The following is a 26,676-nucleotide window of genomic DNA, read 5'->3' as shown; positions in this document are numbered from 1 at the left end:
CAAAGAAGATTGTTTGAGGTCTCCAACAATTGGTTCCTCGTTAACGACTGGTTGGCTTTCAAACAGAGATTATACCATGAAATGCGATGAAAGGTCTAGTTCTAGCATGTTCTACTCAAATTTGGAATAAGAGAACTTTTTTTTTTTAAATACTTGGAATAGGAGTTGATAAAGCAAATTATATCAAAACAAAAAACAATTGTTTGTTTAAGCACATGCCTTTCCCAACGTGTACTCATTGTTTGTGGTCAACAAGGGGCAATTGGTGATCTAATGTAAGAAAGTTTAAGCACATGACTTTCCCAAAGGATCCAACAGAAACTAAACGAGTTATTCAAATAGAAAGACTTGTGGATACTGTATACTGGATGATTCTAATAACTTGGCATTGAAAATCCCTGTAACTTCAAAGTTGGGACTTGCCAACCTCTGCAGTCTTCTATTCCAAACTTCAGCTCGAACACGAAGCTCTAGTTGGTCTCCTTGCAATTCCTCTTGTTCTTCTACTATCTTTTTCGCTGACACTACCGCTGATTCACTGCAATATTTCAAAGTAATTGATTTCAGCGTCGCTATTTCTCCAACTTCTGAAGGGATCTCCTCCAATTCATCTAATCCTAGAAGACGAAGCTCCTGGAGAAGTGGAAAGTGGGAGCTCTCTGCCATCGTCCAATTTTTTAGACCATTACAATAGTCCAATTGTAGTAGCTTGAGGCTCCGGAATTGGCCCTCAATAGTGTCCCACTTGCCTCTTTTGAATGTACCACCCCATAATTCTAACTTCTGAAGAAGGGGCAACCACCCTATCTTTTGTAGTATCTCATCCAACTCCACACTATTGAGAATTAACTTCAACTTCTTGAGGGAGTGTGGGAAACTAATCCTCTGCAAATACTCATCATATCCGCGATAGATGCTGCAGTAGAAGTTTTCCAATTTACTCAGACACTCAAGATTGCTTAAACAGTTTGCTCTCTCCATATATTCGGAATTGTAAATTAGATGCAATTTCTGGACATTGGGAATTCTTTGAACAACCTCCTCATTCAAATACAAATTATGTACTCCTCTGAGCGTTTGTAGATTCTCCATGATAACCATCTCACTCGGAGGATCTGGTAGAATCAATCCTCCTCTGTCCGTTTGTAAACTCATACACTCGAGATGCCTAAGTTGATGCAATTTCCAAATCTCAATCGGTGCAACAACTTCATGCCGAGGCTCAACATGAACAATTAACGTAGATAGATTCCAAAGCAAATTGATTGAAGACGGGAATGATTGGTACTCAGAATGAAGTCTAACAGCAATGTGCCGTGAGTTCACCAATTGAAAAACATTGCCTAGGAAATGAACACCACCTTCGATAGTCTTATCTCGTCGATGTGTATCTCTATCATATGCTTTGACTGTTCTCAACAATCTAAGGTTGTGAGGCCTTTCAAAGTTTATCCCCTCATAACATATTATAGAACGAACATGTGACAAGGATCTCGAGACTTCACGTATTACCCTTCTTCCAGCATTTTGAAAAACAACCCGACGTTCGTTATCTTTGACTAAAGGAAACTCTCCTATGATACCATAAAACCTCTCCTTTTCAACTTCTTTCAAGCACACGTCCCTCAACAAATCATGAAGCTTACAAAACTTTACATTTCCACTCAACCCCAACTCATCAACCAAAATCAGATTTCTATCTACCAACTCCTTCAAGTACTCTTCTGCCATTGTTTCCAAACATTTTCCACTCACGGGTTTCAAAAATCCTTCAGAAACCCATAGCTTCTTCAACATTGAGGCACGGATTGAACGATCTTCCTCAAAAACACCCATATACAAAAAACATGGCTTCAAATAGTTGGGCAGATACGTATAGCTCATTCGCAATATTTTCAAGCAAAATTCATCATTATTCGTAATGACTATTGAATTTAAATTTTGCTCTATGCGCACCCAATATTCTCTAGTGCGCTCAGATTTTGCCAAAAGACCTCCAATTGTAGCAATTGATAAAGGAAGCCCTTTACAATTTGCTACAATTTTCTTTCCAATATCTTCCAACTCAGGAGGAAAACTTTCTCCCCCAAACACAGTGTTGGTGAACAAATCCCAACAACTAGCCTCATCTAGAAATTTCATACCAACGCCATAAGACTCACCCAACTGCAAATTCAAGTTTGACATCCTAGTTGTTACTATTATTCGACTCCCATCATTGCAATCAGGAAAGGAAGACCTGATCTTGTCCCACACCTCTATACTCCACATATCATCCATAATTATGAGATACCTCCTACCCCATAAATACTGGTATAGTTTTAATCCCAATTCTCCCTCACTCAGATCATCACTACCTGAATTTCCACTTACTTGGGAAAGAAATTCTCTAAGGGCTTCTCTAACATTATAAGTTTGAGAAATTGTAGTCCAAGCACAAATATCAAAATGCTCTTTAACAAGCGCATGCTGGAATACATGTCGGGCAAGAGTGGTCTTACCAATCCCGCCCATCCCCATAATTGGGATGATTTGGCGACTGAGTTGACCTCCGGTGAGCTTATCCAGCACTTCAAGTAACACCTCATCGAAGCCCACCATCATGCTTTCCTTCACAGTGGAAGAGGAACCAGCATGAGTTGAGGAGACCTTTCTCTGCATTTGATCAGCTCCGGTTGCAATCTCCATGGCTTCCTTCTTGATCAAATTCATTTCTTCTATCACTTGTTGTAAATCGTGATAGAAGTCCTCCTCAATAGTTGCAACCCCCAGCGTGATGATTATATCTCCAATAATTGTGTATCGGTTATGAATTTGAAGCACAATTTGGGATTCGATGACATCCTCAGCTGCATAAACTGCATCAGCAATGCGACACTCCAATGGATCCGCCTCATGGTCATCGACAGCTGGGGGAATATAAGCATCAAGAAAATCCTGCAAGAAGGTAACGTTTTCAGTGAGAGATTCAAGTTGCTGTTTGTAGATAGAGATTGGAGGGGAAGGATGTTTTTCAAGGCGATCTATGATATGCATAAGAGAAACCAGAGCTCCATAAGCCGCCATGATTAACACTTTGAATAATGTATATATCTATGGGAAGTGTGAATGAAAATATCTGATACTAATATTTGAGAGGTGAAAGAAGGCAATTAGCTAATCAGGTATTATGATTCCACAATTGAGATTTGAAACTTTTGATAGCAGATACAGATGAACAAGTCATGTGCAACATTATTGAAATCAATAAAATAAGCTGCAGTTGTTGGATTCAAAATTTTTTATATGTGCACCTAACGTGGCTTGCTTATAATTATAGAGGTTAAGTCAACATGGAATATTTAAATGTGCTGCAGTTGTCTGAATAAGCACGTCGCTCTTAAAATATAACCACTGCCATTAATTAATTCAATTAATTACATGTTTGCTGCTAATCAAACTTATTGCTGGTGTTTGATGTTGACTTTCACCAGCATCGATGAAAAATCGATGATTGAATTAGTTTATGATGCGAAGCAGTCCTAGCATTGATGAAATAATGGAAAGATTAAGATATTTTGATAAACTAGCAGAAAGAAATATAAATATAGATACAATATTAGCATATTTAAATTTTTTATTATCAATTGGTCTACTTGCGATTGTTTACTTGCCATTTTCTAGCTTATTATAATGGAAAATTAAGATATTTTGATCAACTTGGATGAGAGCTTATATTGTACGCATTCATAGACTATACTAAGGATATGTTTGATAACCCTAGATAAAATAAGATAGATAAATAATCATGTCTTATCTAAACATTTGATAGCAATATTGGTTAATAAGAAGATCGGCGCGCATTAAGCAAGAGATCCGCTCTTATATCACTGTTCCACTGAAAACTTTAATATCTCTCCTCTCCCCTGCTATTATTTATCTAAGTTTTATTTATCACTCTTTATCTCAATTTATATATCAAACACATCAAGGGTATCCACTATAGAGAGCCAAGGTGGGCTCTTAAAAGTGCTCCCCACCATTTAAGAGCCCACCTTCCACTATGGGATAACCAACACTCACCACTTAAATTTTGTATTTAATTTTAGTGTTGTTTATAATTAAAATTAATATTAAATTTAACAACTTAAATTCATTAAAATAAAAATTTAAAACTACATTTATTGAAAAATAAAAATGCATTACAATAAAAATAATAATGAAAAATTACAATGAAAATTAATTCAACAGGATCGATGATGACTAAACTTTTAAATCAAATATAAAGTTGTGAAAGAAAGAAGCTTTAAATTAGCTTTACTTATTATATCCCCTCTAAATACTTGTTTTAACGGAGATGTGTAATTATAAAGATATTCGTTTAATAATTTGATTTTTCTTGATAATTATCTTAGTAGAAATACTTAATTTAACCATATAGTAATTTATGCAATTATAATATTTGTAGTCTCTAACTTTGATCCAAATTAATTTGATCAGCTTTAAAGCATTATGTCACTTAAAAATAAATCGAAAAATATGAAAAAACAATTAGAATTTTTTTTTGAAAGGCCAAGATAAAATTATATACTCTCTCCGTCCCACGAATCTTGACACGTATTCCATTTTGGGCCGTCCCACGAATCTTGACATGCTTCTAAATATAGTAACAACTATTACATCATCTCTCCTACTTTATCACATTCTCTCTTCTACTTTATCACTTTATTACATTTTCTCTCATACTTAATAATTTTTTCTCTCCTACTTTATCACTTGTATTTTTTATTACCTACACACTTAAAACACTAATAATCTACAACTTTTTAATTTTTGTGCCAAAACCAAACGTGTCAAGATTTTTGGGACGGAGGGAGTATAAATGAAGAGTACAAGGGCTACTCAATCCTATTTATCAATTCTATTTGGAGGATCTACTGTTAATTTCATGATCTATAGTATTGATTATTAATTCATGAGATTATCTAATTGGAGGAGCGGCTTGTTTTAAGAGAGAGTATTAGGTTAGTGGTGAATAATTATTCATGAAATTGTGTTGGAGATGATAAAATTGTTGATCCTAATCTGCAATTTGTTTTGATGATATATTCCTGTTGATGATTTTTTTTCTTCTTCCATGATATCTTCTTTTTTCTTGTTTTTGTTTAAAGTTTATCGAATTAATTAATTGAAAAAATCAAATATGTAATTGTATTATACGCAGTTGCTCGACTCAGATTCAAAGTGGGTTGAAGGTGTAAGAAATGAAACTATAAACATTATACCAAAAAATGTTGCAACCTACTCAAATTCGAAGTAGGTCGAAGGAGTATTATAATTTATACATGATACGAATTAGGAAGCACACTAGTTCTACTTATTACGCTCAAGTTATAAATAGAGGGTTTCTTTTTCAAATTAGAGAAAGAAGAAAAAGAGAGCATATATAAAAATATACATGATTAGGAGATGATAAGATTGTTCATATATATACTACAGTAAATACTCAATAAACATATACTACCTCTTTGATCTTTCAAACAACCAACCAATGAATCGATCGAATAATGCACCAAACAGAAACAAAACTCTCAAGAAGAAGCACATATAAAAGGTAATTTAAAGAATCCAACCACTTATTTTGATTTTGAACCATGATCCTATATATATGGTACTCTTAAACAATCCATCTCATAAAAAGTTGAGAATCATCCTTGAAAATGGTTTCAAACTCTAAGTGGACTGTTTAACCTAGGGTTATAGGCGTGTATTATTCCTATAAGAATAGGAATATATTTCTTTTGTCTACCAGACGTATCACACGAAAACCCACAAAAACACAAGAGAGAAAACACTATAGAATTCAATCGAAGATTTCCTAGCTTTCGATGATTGAATGGTGCATCGGGAATTATTCCTGCATTGAATCTACAATATACGTAGATACCATAGTAGTGGATTCAACTGCATCGAATCTGCAATATACGTGAATACTATAGTAGTGAATTCAACTGCAGGATTGCCTAGAAGAATTGCTACAAGAGTAACAAGATACATGCACTATATATGATAAACATTCTACACCAAATAATCTAATCTTAACCTAAGCATACCAGGCTATTCTTATGCACAAACCCAATGTACCATGAAGAGGAGTATGGTAATTCAGTGGAGTTGATTTCATGTGTATCAAGATTGTAGAAAATACAAGTGCGACTCTCACCACGAAAACGCAAGGCCAGAACCTCAGGGTATATAACCCAACCAATAGGCTCCAAGATTTGATTTTTACCTGCTGAAGCAAGCTGTTGAAGCCTGCACTTTTGAGATCCCATCTTAATGTTGGGAAGCACCTTCCTCCATTCACCAGTTTCCGATTTCATCCCCCAAACATCCCACGAGAAATCTTTGTTGTCGCGATCGAGCCAACATTGATAGGAACGTCCCCGTTGACAGATTAAGCTGTAGAAAAGGAACTATACTCTTTGTAAGGATCTCAGTCTCAATTAATATCCAATGTCAAGACGATTCTTCGATATTCACACATCCAATTAATGTATGAAACCTTCTGTAACGAACGGACGTGTAGACAAAAGAAATTCCACATTACATCCATGCACGCTGTCAATCGCAACATGTCTCCAAGAGTTATCGACTCCAAAAGTCAGTATGCCGATCGAGATGAATCTGTTTGAACTTCCAAAATGGTGAAGTCAATTTATACTTCATGGAACGTGGAGCAATGAAGGGGGATAATGAATGATTGCTTTGTTGCGGGATTTATAATGTATGGATATTTAAGAATGTCGTGTACCTCTAAGCACAAACTAATCACTACAACATAAAATGCAGGAATCAAATGGAAAGGAACAGCATTTGTTATACTTCATCCATCCCCAAATAACTTCATAACTTTAATTTTTGAATAATGTGGCTAATATGTAAAAAATGCGATTGGTAAAAGAAGATACAAAAAAATTTCCTTGTTCGTCTTCACTAAGCAAGCTTCCATCGCTGCAGCGGCGGGGAGGCGGCGGGCCGATTCCTGAAAAAAACGAGTTTTATGTATAAGGGGCGCCATTTTCCGGTGAGTTGGCGGCGTGAATGATGGAGAATAGGGCTATAGTTATTAATTAAAATTGAATGGGCCATTTTTGGATTTTAGGTTTATTTCGGTTTGGGCCATTTATTTAGGTTTACTCCGCCGCCGCGTTCTAGACATTTCACCGGAAATAGAAAAGCTGAAATGCTTCGTTCGAAACCCGCCTTCCGCAAGCCACCGCCTCCGCCGGTGCGTCGCTGCTGCGTTTCGGATCCCTATTCCGACATTCTTAGTAGAGAATCGGTAAGCACTCACTCTCCCTCATATTTTGCGTTGTTTCATATGCACATGCCTCTCTTTCAAAATTCCATATGCATATATGTTTCACCAGAAAATATATTGTCTTTGAAATTTAGGTAAGAGTATAACACATGTTTCTGACAATGACATATCTGTAGGAGAGGCCAACAAACATAGAGTCCCTCCCCACAGACCTACTGTTGGAAATTCTCCTCCGATTGCCGGCCGATCATCTCTACGAGAGAGCGAGGCTCGTCTGCCGGCAGTGGTACCACATTATCCATTCTCATGCCTTCATCAACGCGCAGATGCACGGTGCTACCTATGGACTCCTTTTGTCATTCCTAGACAATAATGCTCTGCCACTTTATGTAACAGCCGACAAAGACGGTGGAATCCACACATCTGAGATAAATCACACCTCCAAATCGGGAGTTCTTGCTACCTGCAACGGTTTGGTTCTGGAGTTGGAAGCCAAAGGTTACTACTTCCCTCGTCTTGTGGTTGTGAATCCTGCAACGAAGCAATCATTCCTCCTCCCACCATTCCCTCTTCTTGAGGTTGTGAATCCTGCAACGAAGCAGTCATTCTTCCTCCCACCATTCCCTCGAGGCGTAGCCTATGACCGGCTCCTGTATGGTTTTGCATACTCTGCAGCTTCCTTGGCGTATAAAGCGATTGCACCGTGCACTGTTCGCCAATCGCCACGACGCCTAGAAACTGACTACGGTCTTCACGTGCTCACTGTTGGAATCGATGAATCGTGGAGGGACGTCGAGGTTCACCACCTCCCCGACCATGTCAGGTCATTTTTCTTCCATCAGTCTCCCTTGACTAGTGAAGGTTTCTTGCATTGGGGAAGCGGGAGGTACTGCGTGACGATGGATGTGGAGACGGAGATCATTACACTGAGTGAAGCCCCTCATCAGTACCATGAAAACGACTATTATTATTATCTGTCAACTGGGAGGTGTGTGTCGCTCCTGGTTGCGTGTGGGGATCTGTCGTGGGAGGTTTGGGAGATGAAGGCAGAGACGGGCGAGTGGAGGAAGGCGCTGCCCAACGTCGAGTTGGGGGCTGAGAAATGCAGGATTCAACAGTTTTCTGATGGAGCTCTTGAGCCACTTGGTTGGGTTAAATATCCACAGGTTTTGGCCTTTTATTTTGGCGCTTATTATTGTCATGAGAAGCAAATATGTCATTGCATTTTGTACAATCTTGATACGCATCAACTCGACTCCATAGAACTACCACATTCCTATAGTAGAGATCATGATGTTTTTCCTCATAAGAATAATCTGATATGGCTAAGTTAAAAGAGTATATTTTAATTGTTAATGTTTATATTTGGTTTAGTTAAAAGAGTTTGTTTATAAATTATTTGCAGATATTTGATTTTGGCCAAATATTTTGACTTGTCATGTTACCCTTTTGTGTATTGAAGGATGATATAACACTTTGTGAGAGAGAATATTTATGATCACTTTGAATGGACAGATTGTGACCTCACAAATGAGCGTGTATTTTGTTTGAGAATATTTTGAATGGAATTATGTAATACAAGCTCAAAAGCAAAGCAAAACTCAATTTTGTTTGTTCCTTTATATGCTATAACAAAATTTTCATGGAATATATGTCAAGCTAGATTGCACGGGTGCGAGGGGCGGGTGCGGGAGCGATACGATTCGGGTGCAGGGATACGGATTTTTAAAAATTATAGGGTGCGATTCGTGAAGGATACGTCTATTATATTATATATTTTTATTATATATAACCAATCAAATATATATATATATATATATATATATATATATATATATATATATATTTGTAATAAGAAGGTGCTTAAATCCTCATTTTCATTTAATCTCATTTATACGATTCTATTTTAAATTTTTTAAAAAAAAGAAACAAAAATTTAAATAAAAATACTTTAAAAATCAAAACCAAAAAAAAAATTAAAACCCTACCTACCCCACCCCCACTCAGCCGACAAACTCTCTCTCTCCCTCCCCCCTTCTTTCTTTTTCTTCTTTCTTCCTTACCCAACCCCACCGACTCCCCCACCCCCCTCTTTTCTTTCTTTTTCTTCCTTCTTTCTCTTCCAGGCGCTCCACCAACTCCCTCCCCCCCCCCCCCTTTTCTTTCCCCAATCACGGTGGATGAGCTGGGGCAGGCGCTCCACCGCTCCCTCGACGACTTCCAGGCGCTCCAACTCCGGGCTGAGCTTCGACGACTTCCAGACGCTCCCTCGACGAAGTCCATCTTCAGACGCCGCCGCGCTCCAGACGCCGCCGCGCTCAACCTCCATCTTCAGACACAGTCGCGCTCCCTCGCCACCGCCGGATTCGTGAGATTGGCGCACCGGATTCGCGCACCCATTTTTTTTTTTTTTTTTTTTTTTTGAGGGATTCGCCATGTGGCGAATCCCGTGCGTATCCCACGCGAATCGCACGCGAATCGCACCCTTGAGCGAATCGGATACTGCAATGTGGTGATTTCCGGCGAATCCGTGCATTATAGATGTCAAGTTAGCACACTGTCACAGATGATACCAACATGATACATTAATCACAACCTACCTTATCTATAATATACTATTTGTTATTAAATAAAGTTGAGATATTAGATTTATCTATAAATATCTATTGGGTAGAGATTTTAATAAGTAAGTTTCTATAGAATTAATTGACTAGATAAGGTATATAAAGTTTTTCTTTTTATACTATAGAGCCCAATAATAATGTTGTTGGGCCAGTGATTTTATTGGGTAATCAAAGCCCAAATTTTTAATTTGAGATTATAGGGTAAAATAGTACATATATAAATATTTTTTATTATTTATTATTATATACTCCCTCCGTCCCATTATTCATGACACGTATTCCTTTTTGGGTTGTCCCAACCTATATGACACATTTCCTTTTTTGGAAAAAATCAGGGGTCATTTAAGTATTAAAAAAATTGCTAATTACAGATTTACACTTAAAACACACCCTTAATTATTTGTACTTTTTCGGACCTCAAAGAATTTTATTCCATTTTTGCTCCCTCTTCACTTCCGCCGCATCGTGAACCCTAATTTTACCTCCTCTCTCTCTCTCTCGAATGTTCCGCCTGAAACCTCAACTCTTCATCATCCTCCTCTCCCTCGTCGGCTTTCTTGGGTTCCGGCAGCCGACCTCTCTGCATTCGTCTCTCACCGTGCCCGAAAATACCTTCGCCATATCCCCCCAAATCCCTATGATTTAAACCATTCGTCTCTCACCGTGCCCTAGTTCTTTTCTGAAAATATTATCTGAGGGATTTGGGTTTCTTTTGGCCGTGATTTGTTTGATTTCGCCGGTTAAATGTCGAGATTTTACCCTGATCTGTTCGATTTTGACTGGATGGCGTCTTTGCAAACGTGGGTTGAATTGACGGTGATAGAAGATAGATGCAGAGAAGAGGCGGCTCGCCGAGCTTCAACCCAAGAAGGTAAACGGTCGATTTCTCCATCTTCTCCCTGTCCTTTGACGAATTCCGGTGAACAGCCGGTGTCCGCTTCAAGTTTCATTTCTGATGCTTACCCTGATTCATTCTTCTTTTGTGAGGAAAATTGGGAGCATCGAAACATGAGCGATGCTGTTGAATCTATGATGCGGATCCTGCTTCCTGCGTTCTTTTTGGTGAGATCTGCCCTATTTTGGATCTTTTCTTTATGGTGATCTGTGATATGTGGGATTATGTTGCAATTGTACTGTGGGAAGTGATAATCTGTGGCTGAAATGATAGTATTATGCTCATTCTATAAATGTATTCTGTCCGAAAATTTGTAACATCGATGATTACAATTTCAGATTGTATGAGATGATCTGAAAACTTGATCTTGCATGTTCCCTTGTTGATTATGGTTTGGTTTTCTATGGTCTAGTTGATTTGGATGGCATTCTTAAATGTTGGATCTGCTTGAAGCAGTGTGCATTTCATTCCCTGTGTTGGATCTGCTTGAAGCAGTGTGCATTTCACTCCCTGTGTTGGATCTGCTTGAAGCAGTGTGCATTTGTGCATTTCAAACTTGTGCATCTGAATTTCATTAGAACTTTGCAAGCATAACATACATTACAAAAACAACAAAAAGTGTGCAGCTGTGCATCTGTGCATATGTGCATCTGTGCATTACAAAAATATGTGCATTCACTTTACAAAAACAACAAAAAGTTTGAAATCCTTGAAATCTTCAATATCCACTTGTGCCCCCTTGAATTTGTAGCTGCTGCATGCTACAAGCCAGCCCATCTGTTGTGCCTCCAATCATGCCTATAGGCAGATGCCTTAAGAAACCTTCACTCCCATTAATATTCCCCTGCTCAATTAGGTAAGCTATGCATTCCCTAACAAGCCTTGAATCAACTTCAAGGTTTGAAGGAAGCATATCCTGCCTAATCAAGGCATCCTTCTTCAAATGGGGAATTTTGTAACAGTTTTGACCTTTTACCTTGAAAATTTCAATCATGCAACTTTGTAGGCTAAGAAAAACCTTATTCAAGGTTTGTGCACTTAACTGTTCAAATGAATTTTTAACAGCCATAAGTAAGTCACTGACATTGTTGCAAACTGATTCAGTTTGTAGCGATTGTATCGCCCTGAACCACCCCAAATCATTTATGTTGGTGTCGGGTGAGTTTGGTGGTTGATGCACCAGGTGTATGTCAAAGCCATCACTAGAGGCAGCTGCCCTGAAATCAGGGTCGTTGTCTTTAATGTGTGGCCGCGCATTATCCTGCTGTATGTAGATGACTTTGCTAGCAAAACTAGGCCACTTTGCCTTTATAGCAGGAATAATCTGAAATTACAATAAAACATGTATACTAAGCATCTCACATTACATGAAAATATGGATTATAAGCAACTGAAATTACATGTATACTGAAATTACATGAAAATATGGATTCAAATCATCTGAAATTACATGAAATTATGGATTATAAGCAACTGAAATTCCATGTATACTGAAATTACATGAAAATATGGATTATAAGCAACTGAAATTCCATGTATACTGAAATTACATGAAAATATGGATTCAAATCATCTGAAATTACATGAAATTATGGATTATAAGCAACTGAAATTCCATGTATACTGAAATTACATGGGAATATGGATTCAAATCATCTGAAATTACATGAAATTATGGATTATAAGCAACTGAAATTCCATGTATACTGAAATTACATGAAAATATGGATTCAAATCATCTGAAATTACATGCAAGCATGGATTATGAGCAACTGAAATTACATGTATACATACTACTCATAAACTGAAATGATTTGGACCCCAAGCATTTTATTTGAACATTCCTTGCATAAATCATTCACTTGCCATACCTTGTTAATTAGGCAATCCTTCACCACTTCTTTGGTGATACTTTGAATGGGTTTCCACTCCATTGTGCCTGCTGCCCTGTTCTTACTCTTCCTCTTTGCTGGAACCAGTTCAGTAAATGGAAAAATGCCTATTTTTCCATCAAATATGCATTCTCCATCAGGGCCAAAGATAGGCCTACACACTGCACACATAAACATCACCTTCGTGATGAATTTTTTGCTTTTACAGGTTCTATGAGGCTCACTCTCTGCAGGGGTTAAGTAAAACCTTTGGTTGGTTTTGGTTATGTAGAACCATTTTTCATCAATGTGGATTGTGTTGTGCATGTTTTTAAATGTCACACTCCTCATAATCCTATCATACTCTAGGGCCTCTAATGAAAACCGTAGCCTAAGCAACTTGTTAGGAGCCGTAAGATCGGGTTTAATAGCATTGGAATGAGCTTTGATCAGCCCTAGCTTAATCCATCTTCCTACGGTACTTTTGCTACATTGAATCCCACATGCAAGCCTTCGAATGGTAGATCTTTTGGACAAATCTAAGTTGGCAATTAACTGTAAATCTAATTGCACTCTCTTTTGTCTTGGTCTTTGTATTTTTCGACTCATGGAACATATTACCTCACCCTTCTGTATTTGCTTTTTTGCAGCTGCCCATACCCGATTGATAGTGCTTCGTGAGCTGCTCCATTTTGTAATAGCTGCTGCAATCTTCCCCCTAGAAGGCTTCCCCTTCTTGCTGTCTTCAAGGAGAAACTGGATTATGGCTGCTCTCTCAAATGTAGAGAGATCTTTTCTCCTAGCCATTCTGCCGTTTTGTAGTTTTTGTGCCTTTGTGGCTGTTAATTTTGTGTCTTTGAAACTGAATCTGTCCTTATTTATAAAGGGGAGGAAGATGTAAAGTGTGGGAAATTTGAAGATTTCCCAAAATTTCAATGAAAAGGGCAGTCTGCCGCCATTTTTTGATCCACTGAAAGTGCACAACTTTTATTCATTTTTTACTCAGTTTATGCTCCATTACATTAGGTAAATGAATGTTTAATTGAAATTGCAATGAATTTAAATGAAATGGCAGGTTGTATTCCTTTTTACAGGTTTTATTTTATTTATTGAAATTGATTTCGAAAATTAAATTCTGAAATAAATTATGGTAATTAATTTAAATTTCAGAATTTAAATTAATTAAATAAAGATTTCGAAAATTAAATTAAATTACAGTAATTTAAATTAAATTACAAAATTTAAATAACTTTAATAAAGAATATCTACACACAAACCTAATCAAGTGGACCACACACCTTTACTCCTTAATCTACTACTCCTTAATCTCCGTGCCCAAAAGTTTTGTCCCATAAATAGTGGGACGGAGGGAGTAGTAGGCTATAAAGAACAAAAAGAGGGCTATGAATAGAATCTCCCTTTGATATGAATTTAGTTTTAAATGAGCCCAATAACTGTAGTTGGGCCAGAAGAGTAGGAAGCCCAATTCATCAAGTCTATTATTACTATTAGTAACCCTATTAACCTCTAATTATCTGTAATTAGATTCATACCACAGAAGAGCACGTATCTCTCAACTTTACACTCAGCTACTTCACTCAACCGACTCAAACCTCTATAAATTTAGGCAGCTCTCATTCTGCAAATTCCAAACAACAAAGCAAATATCCATCCAATATATAGCCAGCAGTTATCACACCACGCAATGCAGGTACTATTCTTCCTACTACTCAATAATCCACTCATACATAGTAATCAAGATAACATCAATTTTCTTTAACATCTACAGTATACATCTATTCACAGAGTTTATAAATCAGAAAATTCAATAATAGAAGGCTGAGTCTTTAAAAAAAATGGAGTCTTGGGTTGCCACGATGAAACCATTTCAAACCTTCTCGAATCACCGATTCCTGGAGCAGAAAATAGTTTGAGATCTATTAGTTTGTGATGTTAAGATTGGAAGTTTGTTAGAATAAGATTTTGAATTGGGAAATACAGAAGAGGGAAGGAAGAAGGAGGAGAGGGAATTAGCAGTAGCAGCCGCAGCCGCAGCCGAGAGCCACCGCAGCGGAGGCATGGCTGGCGGCCGCGGTGGCTACTGACAGCAGAGAGAGAGGGAGGTTGAGCGAGAGATTAAACAAGGGAGATAGAGAGTGAAATAGAGAGAGACGGACAGAACGAGATGGAGGGAGAGAGGGGCGAGCAGGGCGGCGGCGACCACCGGCGCTGCATGCGCCGTCGCAGCTCGCAGCGGCCGCCGCGGCCTGACCAGAAGAGAGAGAGAGAGAGAGAGAGAGAGGGATTTCGAGGGAGAGAGACAGGGGCTTACCTGAGTCAGAGGAGGCCGCGGTGCGACGGGGACGACGGCGGTGGCGGCAGGCTTCGTCGGAGAGATGAATTCCAGAGGGGAAGAAGGGCGGTAGAAACCCTAGGAATTAGATTCTATAATTTGGGGATTTAGACATAGGGAAGTGGGAAGAGAAAAGAAGGAGAGAGAAGAGATAGAGCCGGCCTCGCCGCACCGGAGGCGGCGAGAACCGGCGATGAGAGACGACTAAGAGAGAGAGAGAGCGAAGAGAGGGAGAAATTGAGCGTGTCTGCGTTTCAGGACAAGAAGAGGAGAGAGATTAGTGTAAAAGAAAATTCTAGATTTTAATATAACTTTAATTTATTAAAATAGAAAATGGGTAATTGGGCTTAATTTAGTATTTGGGCCTATTAATTTCTTATGGGCCTATTTATTTCCTAATAGCTTAAGTATAATAGAATATTGTTGGGCTTTGAGTTAGTTAGCCTAATAAAGGTTTTATTCTAAAGTTATTAATTATTAGATTAAGCCCTTAATTTATTTAATTTAACTGAGTTTATTTTAAATTAAACTTATAATTATATATAAAGGATTATTAGTTACAACTAATAATTAAGTTGATTTATTATATGGCCTAGATAATTATATATTAACCTTACTACTTGGATCTAGTTAATTTTAATGGGTTTAGATATAATAAAATTATTATTGAGCATTTTAGTTATTTAATTAGGCTAAATTATTAAATTAGAGCCTAATAGTTATATAAAGAATTATTAGCTATTAGCTAATAATTAGAATGGTTAATTAGATTGCCTAAACATATAGAATTATTTTAATCTATTAATAATTTATTATCCTAATTAGTTATGCATAAATTAGATACTAGATTATTAGGGAATTAAGTTCAATAGAGAGAGTAAAAGATGAATTATATCATTTCTGAGTTCATATTTATTTATTAAATTAGTGTGAGTTGAGTTATGATTAACGTCAGAGTTATGATTACCGCAATTTAAGTCTATGTTGGTATTTATTGATAAGTTTGCCAAATAGCAGTTAGCCTTCATTCTATAAATTCCTATAAGAATATCACCTTAAAACCAACATAAGTATTCTTTTAGTTAAATCCATATTATTTTCTCGTTATTTATTTAGTTAGTTAATCTACACTGAAGGTCATATACAAGAGAAGGTGAAGCCATAGTTCATAATCACCTAGATCATCGGACCACGATCAGGTAGGCTTTCTTATATAAAAATCAAATTTTAAATTATGCCGCAGTTAAATAAAATCTTGTGAACTATTATCATTGCCTATCAATTTTAAGATTTATGTATAATACCTATTTGGCATCAGTAGTTAATCGAATTCGGATCCTGCTCTATCTAGATGTTAGATCAGACGAACTTTTATACAAGTACATGACTAGTGGGTGCAGACTTTTACTAAAATCTCTGTACGTCATGAGAAAAGGCATGATAATTTACAGTTTTAGTATGCATGTATATAGCTTTGGCTCGTGCCCACTGAGTATTTTATACTCAGCCATGTATGTATTTATAAACGTGCAGGTTGAGCAGAGATGGTGTTGAGATGGTGTCGAGCGGTCTTTTGTTTTGTTTGAATGTATATAGCGAGACGCGTGTCTTGAACATGCCTCTCAACACAAATTGTATAACTGTTGTTGTGTTTATACAAGTTTTTGTAAATTCTTCTTGTTCTAATGCAATGCAACCTAATTAGAGGTGTTCAAAAGAATTTGAAAAACTTTGTGATTGAATTCTATAGTAAATGACATATTTAAATAAATAAATAAAAATAATAAATATAGGGTAATGCAATTAACTTAAAATAGAATTAATTCATAAAAATTTCAGAATTAATTCATCTAAATCAGTGTTAATTAAAAGAGTATTTGTCTAATCTTATTTTAAAGAGCTTATAAGCTCTTGGAGCTGAAATGCTGAAATGCTTCGTTTACTCTGCCGCCGCGTTCTACACAGTTCACCGGATATAGAAAAGCTGAAACGCTTCGTTCGAAACCCGCCTTCCGCAAGCCACAGCCTCCGTCGGTGCGTCGCTGCGTCGCTGCTGCGTTTCGGATCCCCATTCCGACATTCTTAGTAGAGAATCGGTAAGCACTCTCCCTCATATTTTCCCATTTTGATATGCAGATCGCTGTCTTTCAAAATTATGTTAGAGCTGAAATTCCATATGCATATATGTTTCATAAGGAAAGGTTTTTTATTTGAAATTTAGGTTAGAGCTTAAATTTCGTATGCATATATGTTTCATAAGAAAAGGCTTTTTATTTGAAATTTAGGTTAGAGATTAATATAAAAAGACTTTGATATTGATATGCATATGGCTGTCTTATTCTCAGCATTTAAGTTTTGGGCAGATAAAGCACTTGTATACAAATTAGTGAATTGGTTAGTCGATGGATTAGTAATTTAGTAGAGTGATGATTCTGTTCTGTTCCAAATTAAAAGAAAAAATTGTTCAATAGCTGTCTTACTCCAAAACAAAAATTTGTAGATAAGACATGTTTATGACAATATCTGTATTCAATAAGCAGATGATACACATTAGAAGTCGGCCTTATTATTTCCGGAGGTGTAAAAAGGAGAGGCCAACAAATATAGAGGCCCTCCCCACAGACCTATTGTTCGAAATCCTCCTCCGTCTCCCTGCCGATCATCTCTACGACAGAGCGATGCACGTCTGCCAGCGGTGGTACCACATGATCCATTCTCATGCCTTCATCTACTCGCAGATGCACGGTTCTACCTATGGACTCCTCCTATCACCCATAAAGGCTAAAGCTCTGCCACTTTATGTAACAGCCGACGCAGACGGCGGAATCCACACATCTGAGCTAAATCACATCCCCAGATTGGGAGTTCTTGCTACCTGCAACGGTTTAGTTCTGGAGTTGGATGACAAACGCTACCCTCGTCTTGCGAATCCTGCAACGAAGCAGTCATTCCTCCTCCCACCGTATCCTAAAGGGTGTATGTATTACCAGTTCTACTGTGGTTTAGCATGCTCTGCAGCTTCCTTAGCGTATAAAGTGATTGTACCATCCCCTGTTTACCACTCGGCACCACCCCGACAAATTGACCACGGTCTTGTCGTGCTCACTGTTGGAGTCAATGAATCCTGGAGGAATGTCGAGGTTCACCACCTCCCCGACCATGTCAGGCGATTTTTCTTGGACAAGGCTCCCTTGACTAGTGAAGGTTTCTTGCATTGGGGAAGGGGGAGATACTGCGCGACGATGGATGTGGAGATGAAGGTCATTACACTGAGTGAAGCCCCTTATCAGTACCATGAAAGCAACTATTATTATCTGTCGACTGGGAGGTGTGTGTCGCTCCTGGTAGCGTATGGGGATCTGTCGTGGGAGGTTTGGGAGATGAAGGCAGAGACAGGCGAGTGGAGGAAGGCGCTGCCCAACGTCGACTTGAGAGCTGAGAAATGCAGGATTCAACAGTTAGCTCCTGAAGATGGTGCAGTTCTTGAGCCACTTGGTTGGGTTAAATATCCACATGTTTTGGCCTTCTATTTTGTTGCCTTTTATGGGAAGCAATGCCGGCATTGCATTTTGTATAATCTTGATACGCATCAACTCCACTCCATAGAGCTACCGCAAAACTATACTAAACGTTATGCGGCTTTTCCGCATAAGAATAGTCTGATGTGGTTACGTTAAAAGAGTATTAGAATCGGTATTGTTTATCATCACTTTGTATGGACAGATTATGACCTCACAATTGCTATTCCATTGCAAATCAGCGTGTATTCTGTTTGAGAATAGTTTGAATGGAATTATATATGTAATATACTAAGGCAAAATCAATTTGAGTTGAGCTATATATATATACTAGAAATTTCACACCACGTAGGACGCGGTGTTTTTATAATTGCTCCGTGAAATATAGGATTAATAATGATGCTAGTCCAATCATTTCCAAGTGCAGCCATATTATACTATGACTTGTAAGAGAATTTCTATAAGTCACTAACTCATAAAAATTGCAGCAATCCACAAGTATATTTTATATACAAACTACTTAAATATTTTAAGACATTATGCATCATATATACACTGTGCATTCAATCGGAAGCTACATTGAGGCATATACACACAAAAGACAACCTCAAAATGTTAATAAAATATCATCGACATGGTGTAATAGACCAAAAGTCATAGATAGAATTGTACAAGTACATTTGAAGAAGATTTGATTTCTTGGAGTAGAATTTCAAAAGAGAAACCATAGAAAGTAGAAAGGGAGAAAAAGAAAGCTGATCTCTCATCGGCTATGAGGAGAAATAGGTGAGATAAATCAATAGTTTCAAAAATCAGCCTCCAAATAACAGAAAATTACAAAAATATCAGCACATCACTATTCTTTCTACAGTACTATTCCTCTTCCCACTTCTCTCTTATTAAGATTGTTAAATATATAACTCAATCATGAAGTAATATACAAAGAATGTGATAAAATATGAGATGATGCATGATCTTGTGTGTGAGTTTGGTTTTAGTGCAAGGTATGGTGATTTAAGTGCCAAATAGCAATGGCAATCATGAAGTGACATACTACAATAAATCAAAGAAGACTGTTTGGGGTCTGCAGCAATTGGTCACTAAAGTGATGAAAGTACTTCTAGCATATCACTCCCTCTGTTTGATTTATTAATTAATTTAAATTTATTAATTAATTTAATATAAGGTTATTATGGTAATTTGATTACTTAATTTAGATTTTTAATTTGAACTATCAAACAATTAATTCATAGTATCTTTGTTTTAATCTTGGTCTACCAAACACTAAGATACACCAAATAAAAATACTTGGTTTAAACTCCACTACAAAAAAAATCGCATTTCTCGACGGAAATTTCCGTCGGCAAAATTAAAAATGCCGTCGTTAATTTTTTTCTCAACGGATTGCCGACGGAAAACGAGAGCCACTAAATTAATCGTGAGGAAATAATTCTCGACGGAAATTCCCGTCGAGAAAATATTTATTTACCGTCGTTAATGCGTGGGAAAATTCTGCCGAATTTCACAGATTTACGACGGATTCTCGACGGAAAATTCAGTCGTTAATTTCTCGACGGAAATTTCTGTCGAGAATTTGTTTTTCACCCTGAAAGTGGATTCCGTCGAGAATTTGATAATTTTTCATTTCCGTCGACAATTATTATTATTATTATTATTATTATTATTATTATTATTATTATTATTATTATTATTATTATTATTATTATTATTATTATTTTTGAAAATTTAATATCCTGTAAAAATCAATCTAAAATATTCAAATTCAAATATACTTATAATAAAGATCCAAATTCAAACATACTTAATGTAATAAACATCCAAATTCAATATACCTACAAATTTAAATTAAGTTAAATATCAAGTATCATAAATCCTAACTCCATAGTAACTACATAAATCCAAACTCAACACAACATAAATTCAAACGACATAACTGCTGTGGTCACATGGGATTCGCCATGATCCAGCAGCTTTGCAAGCCCGAAATCACCCACAATGGCCTCATAGTGCTCATCTAGCAGCACGTTTGCAGCCTTCACATTCCTGTGGATTATCTTGGGAACACAGTGCTCATGGAGATACAGCAGCCCCCTTGCAGCTCCCACTGCAATCTTCTTCCTCGTCGTCCAATCTAGAGTCGGTTCCCCTGTATCAAAAATGATAAACAATTCTTCAACACATCAAGTTTCAAACAACAATCTTACATATGATCCTTTAAAAATCTCAAAAGTCTGATTTACATGACCAATCCATTACATCATATTAAAGAAGATAATATGATATCATGAAACAGATTCACTGCACTTGAAATGGGCCCTATAAAGATCACAGATGATGATTTTCTTCTGTCATATCACAGCCAAAAACCGTTTATTTCCTTTGCAATTCTTATTTGAAAATTATTAAAGTTTCCAGTTATTAATATATATATATATATATAGGGTTGGGTTCATGTCGATCCCTATGCTTATAATAGATCCGTAGATCCAAATCTAGATCACACATTTATAACATGTGGCGCATCAAGATGGTGACACGTGGCAAGGCATTTCAAGGCAAAATCTGGAGAGGGGTAAAATTGGAATGTAATTTTCGAAATTAAAAAAAAAATTAGATTTTCTCAAAATAGGTATATTTTAGATGCATAAAGTTTCATACGAGAATGCATGAACTTTCATATAAAAATGCATAAAGTTTCATATAAAAATGCATAAGATTTCACCCCACCCCAACCCCACCCCCCACACCCCAGAACCCCCACCCCACCCCCCAATTTTTTTTTTTTTTTTTTGAAAAACTGATTTTTACATGCATAAAAAAATTACATGTTTTACATGCATATACTTTCGCACAGAAATACATATACTTTCACACAAAAATGCATTACATTTTTTGAAAAAATATAATTTTTTTTTTCAAAAATTGATTTTCGACCACCGAAATGCATACACTAAAACACTACACACTAAAACCTAAAAACTAAACCCTAAACACGAAAACACTAAAATCTAAACATCATTAAACCCTAAATACTAAAATTCAAACCCTAAAATAAATACTAAACACTAAAACCTATACACTAATACTAAACCCTAAAAACTAAACCCTAAACCCTAAAAACTAAACCCTAAACACTAAACCCTAAACACTAAAACACTAAACCCTAAACCCTAAACCCTATACCCTAAACCCTAAAAACTAAACCCTAAACACTAAAACACTACACACTAAACCCTAAAAACTAAATTCTAAACACTAAAAACCTAAACACTAAACCCTAACCCTATACCCTAAAATAAAATATTATAAAACATGTGTATATAAAAAAGAAAAATGCATAATCAAGAACAATAAAATGCATATATTATTACATGAAAATGCATAAAACATTAACTACAAATAAATTTTTGAAAAAAAAAACATTTTTTTGGGGGGGGGGGGTGGGGGGGGGGGGTGGTGGGTCAGCAATCAGAAAATCAGTTTTTGAAAAAAAAAAAAAAAATTTTTTGGGGGGTTGGTGGGGGTCAGTGGTCAGAAAATCAGTTTAAAAAAAAAAAAAAATTTGGGTGGGGGGGGGGTGGGGGGTGGGGTGGAGGTGGGGCAGGGGTGGGGTGGCGAAACTACCAGATTTATTAAAATGAAATGCATTTTTTGTATAATTTAATGCATTGTTATGTGAAAACTTTATGCATTTTTATTTGATTTTATATGCATATGAAACATGCCTATTTTTGGGGGTGGTAATGGGGAGGGTTAATTGGGGGGTGGTGTGGGCTGGATTAGGGGTGTGTGTCGCTCCTAGTTGCGTGTGGGGCTTCACTCAGTGTAATGATCACCGTCTCCACATCCATCATCCCGCAGTATCTCCACGTTCCCCAATGCATTAAACCTTCACTACTCTTTAAAATAAGCTTAGCCAAACACCCAAGACAGCCATATGCATACCAATGCTTCTTTATATTAAACTGTTACCTAACTTTCAAAGACAATATATTTTGTTATGAAACATATATGCATAGGGAATTTGAGGTGTAACCTAATTTTGAAAGAGAGGCATCTGCATATCAAACAAGGGAAAATATGAGGGAGAGTGCTTACCGATGCTCTACTAAGATTGTCGGAATGGGGATCCGAATCGCTGCAGAAGCGGCGGCTTGCAGAAGACTGGTTTCGTACGGTGCATTTCAGCTTTTCTATTTCCGGTGAAGTGTGTAGAATGCCGCGGCGGAGTAAACCTAAATAAATACAGCAGTTTCCCGCCCTAACCGAAATAAACCTAAAACCCAAAACATGGCCCATTCTATTCTAATTAGATAACTATAGCCCTATTCTCCATCATTCACGCCGCCACACACTCTGCCCATTTCCTAGAAACTCACCTGAAAATGGCCTTCCCGCCGCTGCAGCGATGGAAGCTTGCTTAGTGTAGACGAACAAGGAAATTCAAATAGATTGGTATGCGAACCCTTCTTTATATTTTTTCTTCAATTTGCCCATTTGAAACAAATGCAGATGAAGATCTGAAAGTTATTGCTTCTTCTTTGCTTGTGTTTTTAAGTTTTGATCTGTGGATTGTAACCGCTTCATTTCTCCAATTGAGATATCTAACCTTAATTTTCTGTATCTACTTTTACCAATCGCATTTTTTACATATTAGCCACATTATTCGAAAATAAAAGTTATGAAGTTAACAAATGTTGTTCCTGCATTTAAAAACGCCGATTTGCGTATAACTCTATGCTTTGTAGTGAAATAATGAACTCAAAAAATCCTTTCCATTTGATTCCTGCATTTTATGTTGTAGTGATTAGTTTTGCTAAACCTACAATCTCACATCCATGTTTTTTTCATATGCAGATGGTCGTGTACAAAAACTCTAGAAGTCGGCCTTATTATTTGAGGAGGTGTAAAAGGGTGAGGCCGACGAACATAGAGTCCCTCCCCAGCGAGCTCTTATCCGACATCCTCGTGCGTCTGCCGGCTGATCATCTCTACGACAGAGTAAGGCTTGCGTGCCGCAGATGGTACCACATTATCCATTCTTATGATTTTGTCGACACACAAATTCAGCATTCTACATATGGACTTCTTCTCTACTGCATCTGTGTGTGGGGCGGCCATCATCCAATTCTCATCACTGCAACGCAAGGCGGCCGAATTGAGACATCTGAGTACACTTACTTATACAGAGGCAAGTTAATAAACTGTTGCAATGGTTTGTGCATAGAGGCATACTGCCGTAGTGGATATCCATACATTATAAATCCCTCAACAAAGCAATCATTCATTATCCCTTCATTGCCTCAAACTCCATATCGTCTTGATCTATTTGGTATGGTATTTGCTCCACGTTCCATGAAGTATAAATTGACTTCACCATTTTGGAAGTTCAAACAGATTCATCTCGGCATACTGACTTTTGGAGTCGATAACTCGTGGAGACATGCATGTTGCGATTGACAGTGTGCATGGATGTAATGTGGAATCTCTTTTGTCTACGCTTCCGTTGGTTACAAAAGGTTTCATACATTGGATGTGTGATTATCGAAGAATCGTCTTGACATTGGATATTGAGACTGAAATCCTTACAAAGAGTATAATTCCAATTTCTACAGCTTATTTAGGGGGAAAGAGACGGTATTTTCTGTCAATGGGGACGTTCCTATCAATGTTGGCTGGCGACAACAATGATTTCTCATGGGATATTTGGGGGATGAAATCGGAAACTGGTGAATGGAGGAAGGTGCTTCCCAACATTAAGATGGGATCTCAAAAGTGCAGGCTTCAACAGCTTGCTTCAGCAGGTAAAAATCAAATCTTGGAGCCTATTGGTTGGGTTAAATACCCTGAGGTTCTGGCCTTGTGTTTTCGTGGTGAGATTCGCACTTGTATTTTCTACAATCTTGATACACATGAAATCAACTCCACTGAATTACCATACTCCTCTTCATGGTACATTGGGTTTGTGCATAAGAATAGCTTGGTATGGTTAAGTTAAGATTAGATTATTTGGTGTAGAATGTTTATCATAGTCATGTTGCTTTTCCTAGTATATATGCACAAATATGGAGTTTAAAATTATTTAAGGCCATTATCTTAGGTCTATTTGCAAAAATAGGCCACTATTTTTCGGACTTGCAAAAATAGGCCAATTATTTTAATTTTTGGCATTTTTAGGCCACATTTGAGCTCAATTCAGCATTTATAGGCCATTTTTTGGGGTCAAAATGTGGTCCAAAATAGCCTGATTGGGTACACATGTGGCCTAAAAATACCAAAAACTAAAATAATTGGCCTATTTTTGCAAGTCCGAAAAATAGTGGCCTATTTTTGCATATAGCCCTAAGATAATGACCTTAAATAAATTTAAACTCCTCAAATATGTGTATTTGAGAGATTTTTTATTTGTGAAAGAGTTGTACTACTAGCTTAGAGTTTAAACCGTTTTCAAGGATGCATGATTCAATTTTTTATTACATGGATTGTTTAAGACCATATATAGGATCATGGGTTCAAAGTTTCAAAATAAGTGATTGGATTCTTTGAAATACCTTTTATATGTGCTTCTTCTTGAGAGTTTTGTTTCTGTTTGGTGCATTATTAATTCGATTCTTTGGTTGATTGTTTGAAAGATCAAGAGGTAGCTAGTATGTTATATTGAGTATTTACTGTAGTATATGAACAATCTTATCATCTCTTGATCATGTATATTTTTATATATGCTCTCTTTTTCTTCTTTCTCTAATTTGAAAAAGAAACCCTCTATTTATAACTTGAGTGTGGTGAGTAGAACAAGTACGCCTTCCCAAGCCATGCATGAGTGATATACATTTATATCTTTTTAAAATTTTAAAATACATACGAAAAATTAAAATATCATCATTTATGAGTTGGTTAATTGATAAATAAAAACTATTTTCAATTGAATTAAATTATTTAAATATTATTTAATTTAAAATAGTATTAGATCAATATCTATTTTAAATGTTTTAACTTTTAAAGTATTTGTTAAAACTATTTTTATAATATACTAGCAGTAAGAACGTGTGATGCACATTTAACGCATGTGATTTTATACTATGAAGATAAAATACATAAATATTATTATATAACTTTGAATATTTTTATTAATTAATAATTATATTTATTAAATTGACTTATTCATTTGATTATAATTGAAATTTAAAAAATGAATTGATGAAACTATTAATGAATAAATTTAAATATAAGAAAGTAATATTCATAATATATGTCAAAATAAAAAAGCAAAAAGACCTATGAAAAATATCCTAAATTATCTAAGTACAGAGCATGACGAATTTTAAATCTTTTCTTGTTTGATTTTGACGATTGGGGATTTTTCTTCTTTTATCTTTCTCCTTTCTTTGCAACTTACCCAATTAGTGTTCCCAACGAGTTTCACCAAATCAAAGTGGAGATCTCAAAATTCATACTAATTTATAAAATTAAATCTTTTTTTGTCTTACATAGTAGTAATGATTCGAGAAATATATATATAAGAACGTTACTCCTTCGGTTTACAAGCAAAATTGATGGATAAAATGAAATTAAAAAATCATCTATTTTTTGGTGTTAAATTGATGCATAAATAAAGCAACAATGGTTGCTTGATTCTCTTACTTGTGAATTTGGATAGTTTCAACTGCTTCGCAAACTACGAGAGAAGAGAGTAGTACACAAAGAATTCAAGCATCTCATTATTAATTTTCGTCAATATTAATTCATGTTTAATTTAAAATCCAAGTAAAAAATGAAATGATCTGAATTCACGTAGAGAGGTCCGATGGAGAGACAATTGGGAGCAAGGAAACAAAAATCAAGAAGAAGAAAAAGAGAGTTGGGAAAAACAATTGAGGTAAGTTGCAGTAAAGGAGAAAAGAGAGAGGAGAAAGATAAGAGAATGAAAAAAAATAATTAAAAGGTGGATTAGATTAGGGCTTTCATCATTACATGGTATAATCTCTGTTTGAAAATCAACTCGTCAACGAGGAACCAATTGTTGCAGACCTCAAACAATCTTCTTTGTATGTTACTTCATGATTGAGTTATATATATAAACCATTAATGATA

At 36.4% G+C, this 26,676-nt stretch overlaps 6 protein-coding genes and 1 long non-coding RNA gene across 7 annotated transcripts in view; 4 read left to right on the top strand and 3 right to left on the bottom strand.

Annotated features, from left to right (window-relative positions):
* Positions 1-120: 120 nt before the first annotated feature.
* Positions 121-3,281, bottom strand: LOC131002879 (late blight resistance protein R1-A-like). The gene has a single exon (XM_057929373.1). It carries the CDS (start codon positions 3,064-3,066, stop codon positions 331-333), a length of 2,736 nt encoding a protein of 911 aa, XP_057785356.1. The 5' UTR covers positions 3,067-3,281; the 3' UTR covers positions 121-330.
* A 3,676-nt stretch (positions 3,282-6,957) lies between these two features.
* LOC131002893 (uncharacterized) lies at positions 6,958-8,637 on the top strand. Its single transcript, XM_057929388.1, has 2 exons — positions 6,958-7,324; positions 7,480-8,637. Exons 1-2 carry the CDS (start codon positions 7,226-7,228, stop codon positions 8,635-8,637), a joined length of 1,257 nt encoding a protein of 418 aa, XP_057785371.1. The 5' UTR covers positions 6,958-7,225.
* A 1,706-nt stretch (positions 8,638-10,343) lies between these two features.
* On the top strand, positions 10,344-13,500 carry LOC131002878 (uncharacterized). Its single transcript, XM_057929372.1, has 2 exons — positions 10,344-10,989; positions 13,344-13,500. The coding sequence occupies exons 1-2, from the start codon at positions 10,672-10,674 to the stop codon at positions 13,359-13,361; spliced, it is 336 nt and encodes a 111-aa protein (XP_057785355.1). The 5' UTR covers positions 10,344-10,671; the 3' UTR covers positions 13,362-13,500.
* Positions 11,309-13,331, bottom strand: LOC131002877 (uncharacterized). The gene is made up of 2 exons (XM_057929371.1): positions 12,694-13,331; positions 11,309-12,146 (listed from the first exon to the last, which is right to left on the bottom strand). The coding sequence occupies exons 1-2, from the start codon at positions 13,300-13,302 to the stop codon at positions 11,541-11,543; spliced, it is 1,215 nt and encodes a 404-aa protein (XP_057785354.1). The 5' UTR covers positions 13,303-13,331; the 3' UTR covers positions 11,309-11,540.
* An 883-nt stretch (positions 13,501-14,383) lies between the features above and the next one.
* On the bottom strand, positions 14,384-15,328 carry LOC131002876 (uncharacterized). Its single transcript, XR_009094438.1, has 2 exons — positions 15,026-15,328; positions 14,384-14,606 (listed from the first exon to the last, which is right to left on the bottom strand). It is a non-coding gene; the product is annotated as an uncharacterized LOC131002876 (long non-coding RNA).
* Positions 15,329-16,881: 1,553 nt separating this feature from the next.
* Positions 16,882-26,676, top strand: part of LOC131002874 (uncharacterized) — a 40,882-nt gene continuing 31,087 nt past the window's right edge. The window contains exon 1 of the mRNA XM_057929367.1: positions 16,882-17,142. The gene's annotated coding sequence lies outside the window, so the exon portion shown is untranslated. The remainder of the gene's footprint in view (positions 17,143-26,676) is intronic.
* Positions 22,980-24,079, top strand: LOC131002875 (putative F-box protein At3g52320). Its single transcript, XM_057929369.1, has 2 exons — positions 22,980-23,040; positions 23,443-24,079. Exon 2 carries the CDS (start codon positions 23,443-23,445, stop codon positions 24,043-24,045), a length of 603 nt encoding a protein of 200 aa, XP_057785352.1. The 5' UTR covers positions 22,980-23,040; the 3' UTR covers positions 24,046-24,079.

Source organism: Salvia miltiorrhiza, unplaced genomic scaffold, assembly GCF_028751815.1.
Source record: "Salvia miltiorrhiza cultivar Shanhuang (shh) unplaced genomic scaffold, IMPLAD_Smil_shh fragScaff_scaffold_2_2:::fragment_3, whole genome shotgun sequence".
Taxonomy (NCBI): Eukaryota; Viridiplantae; Streptophyta; class Magnoliopsida; order Lamiales; family Lamiaceae; genus Salvia; species Salvia miltiorrhiza.
The sequence above is the reverse complement of the archived record's forward strand: the minus strand, read 5'-3'. Positions and strand labels throughout refer to the sequence as shown.

Excerpts from the sequence above, each read along its gene's own strand:
- LOC131002879 (XM_057929373.1), bottom strand. The coding sequence starts at position 3,066 with ATGGCGGCTTATGGAGCTCTGGTTTCTCTTATGCATATCATAGATCGC.
- LOC131002893 (XM_057929388.1), top strand. The coding sequence starts at position 7,226 with ATGCTTCGTTCGAAACCCGCCTTCCGCAAGCCACCGCCTCCGCCGGTG. Across the intron at positions 7,325-7,479 it reads ACATTCTTAGTAGAGAATCG|GAGAGGCCAACAAACATAGA; the intron begins GTAAGCACTCAC and ends ACATATCTGTAG.
- LOC131002878 (XM_057929372.1), top strand. The coding sequence starts at position 10,672 with ATGTCGAGATTTTACCCTGATCTGTTCGATTTTGACTGGATGGCGTCT.
- LOC131002877 (XM_057929371.1), bottom strand. The coding sequence starts at position 13,302 with ATGAGTCGAAAAATACAAAGACCAAGACAAAAGAGAGTGCAATTAGAT. Across the intron at positions 12,147-12,693 it reads AGGATTGCCTAATTAACAAG|ATTATTCCTGCTATAAAGGC; the intron begins GTATGGCAAGTG and ends TTGTAATTTCAG.
- LOC131002875 (XM_057929369.1), top strand. The coding sequence starts at position 23,443 with ATGGTCGTGTACAAAAACTCTAGAAGTCGGCCTTATTATTTGAGGAGG.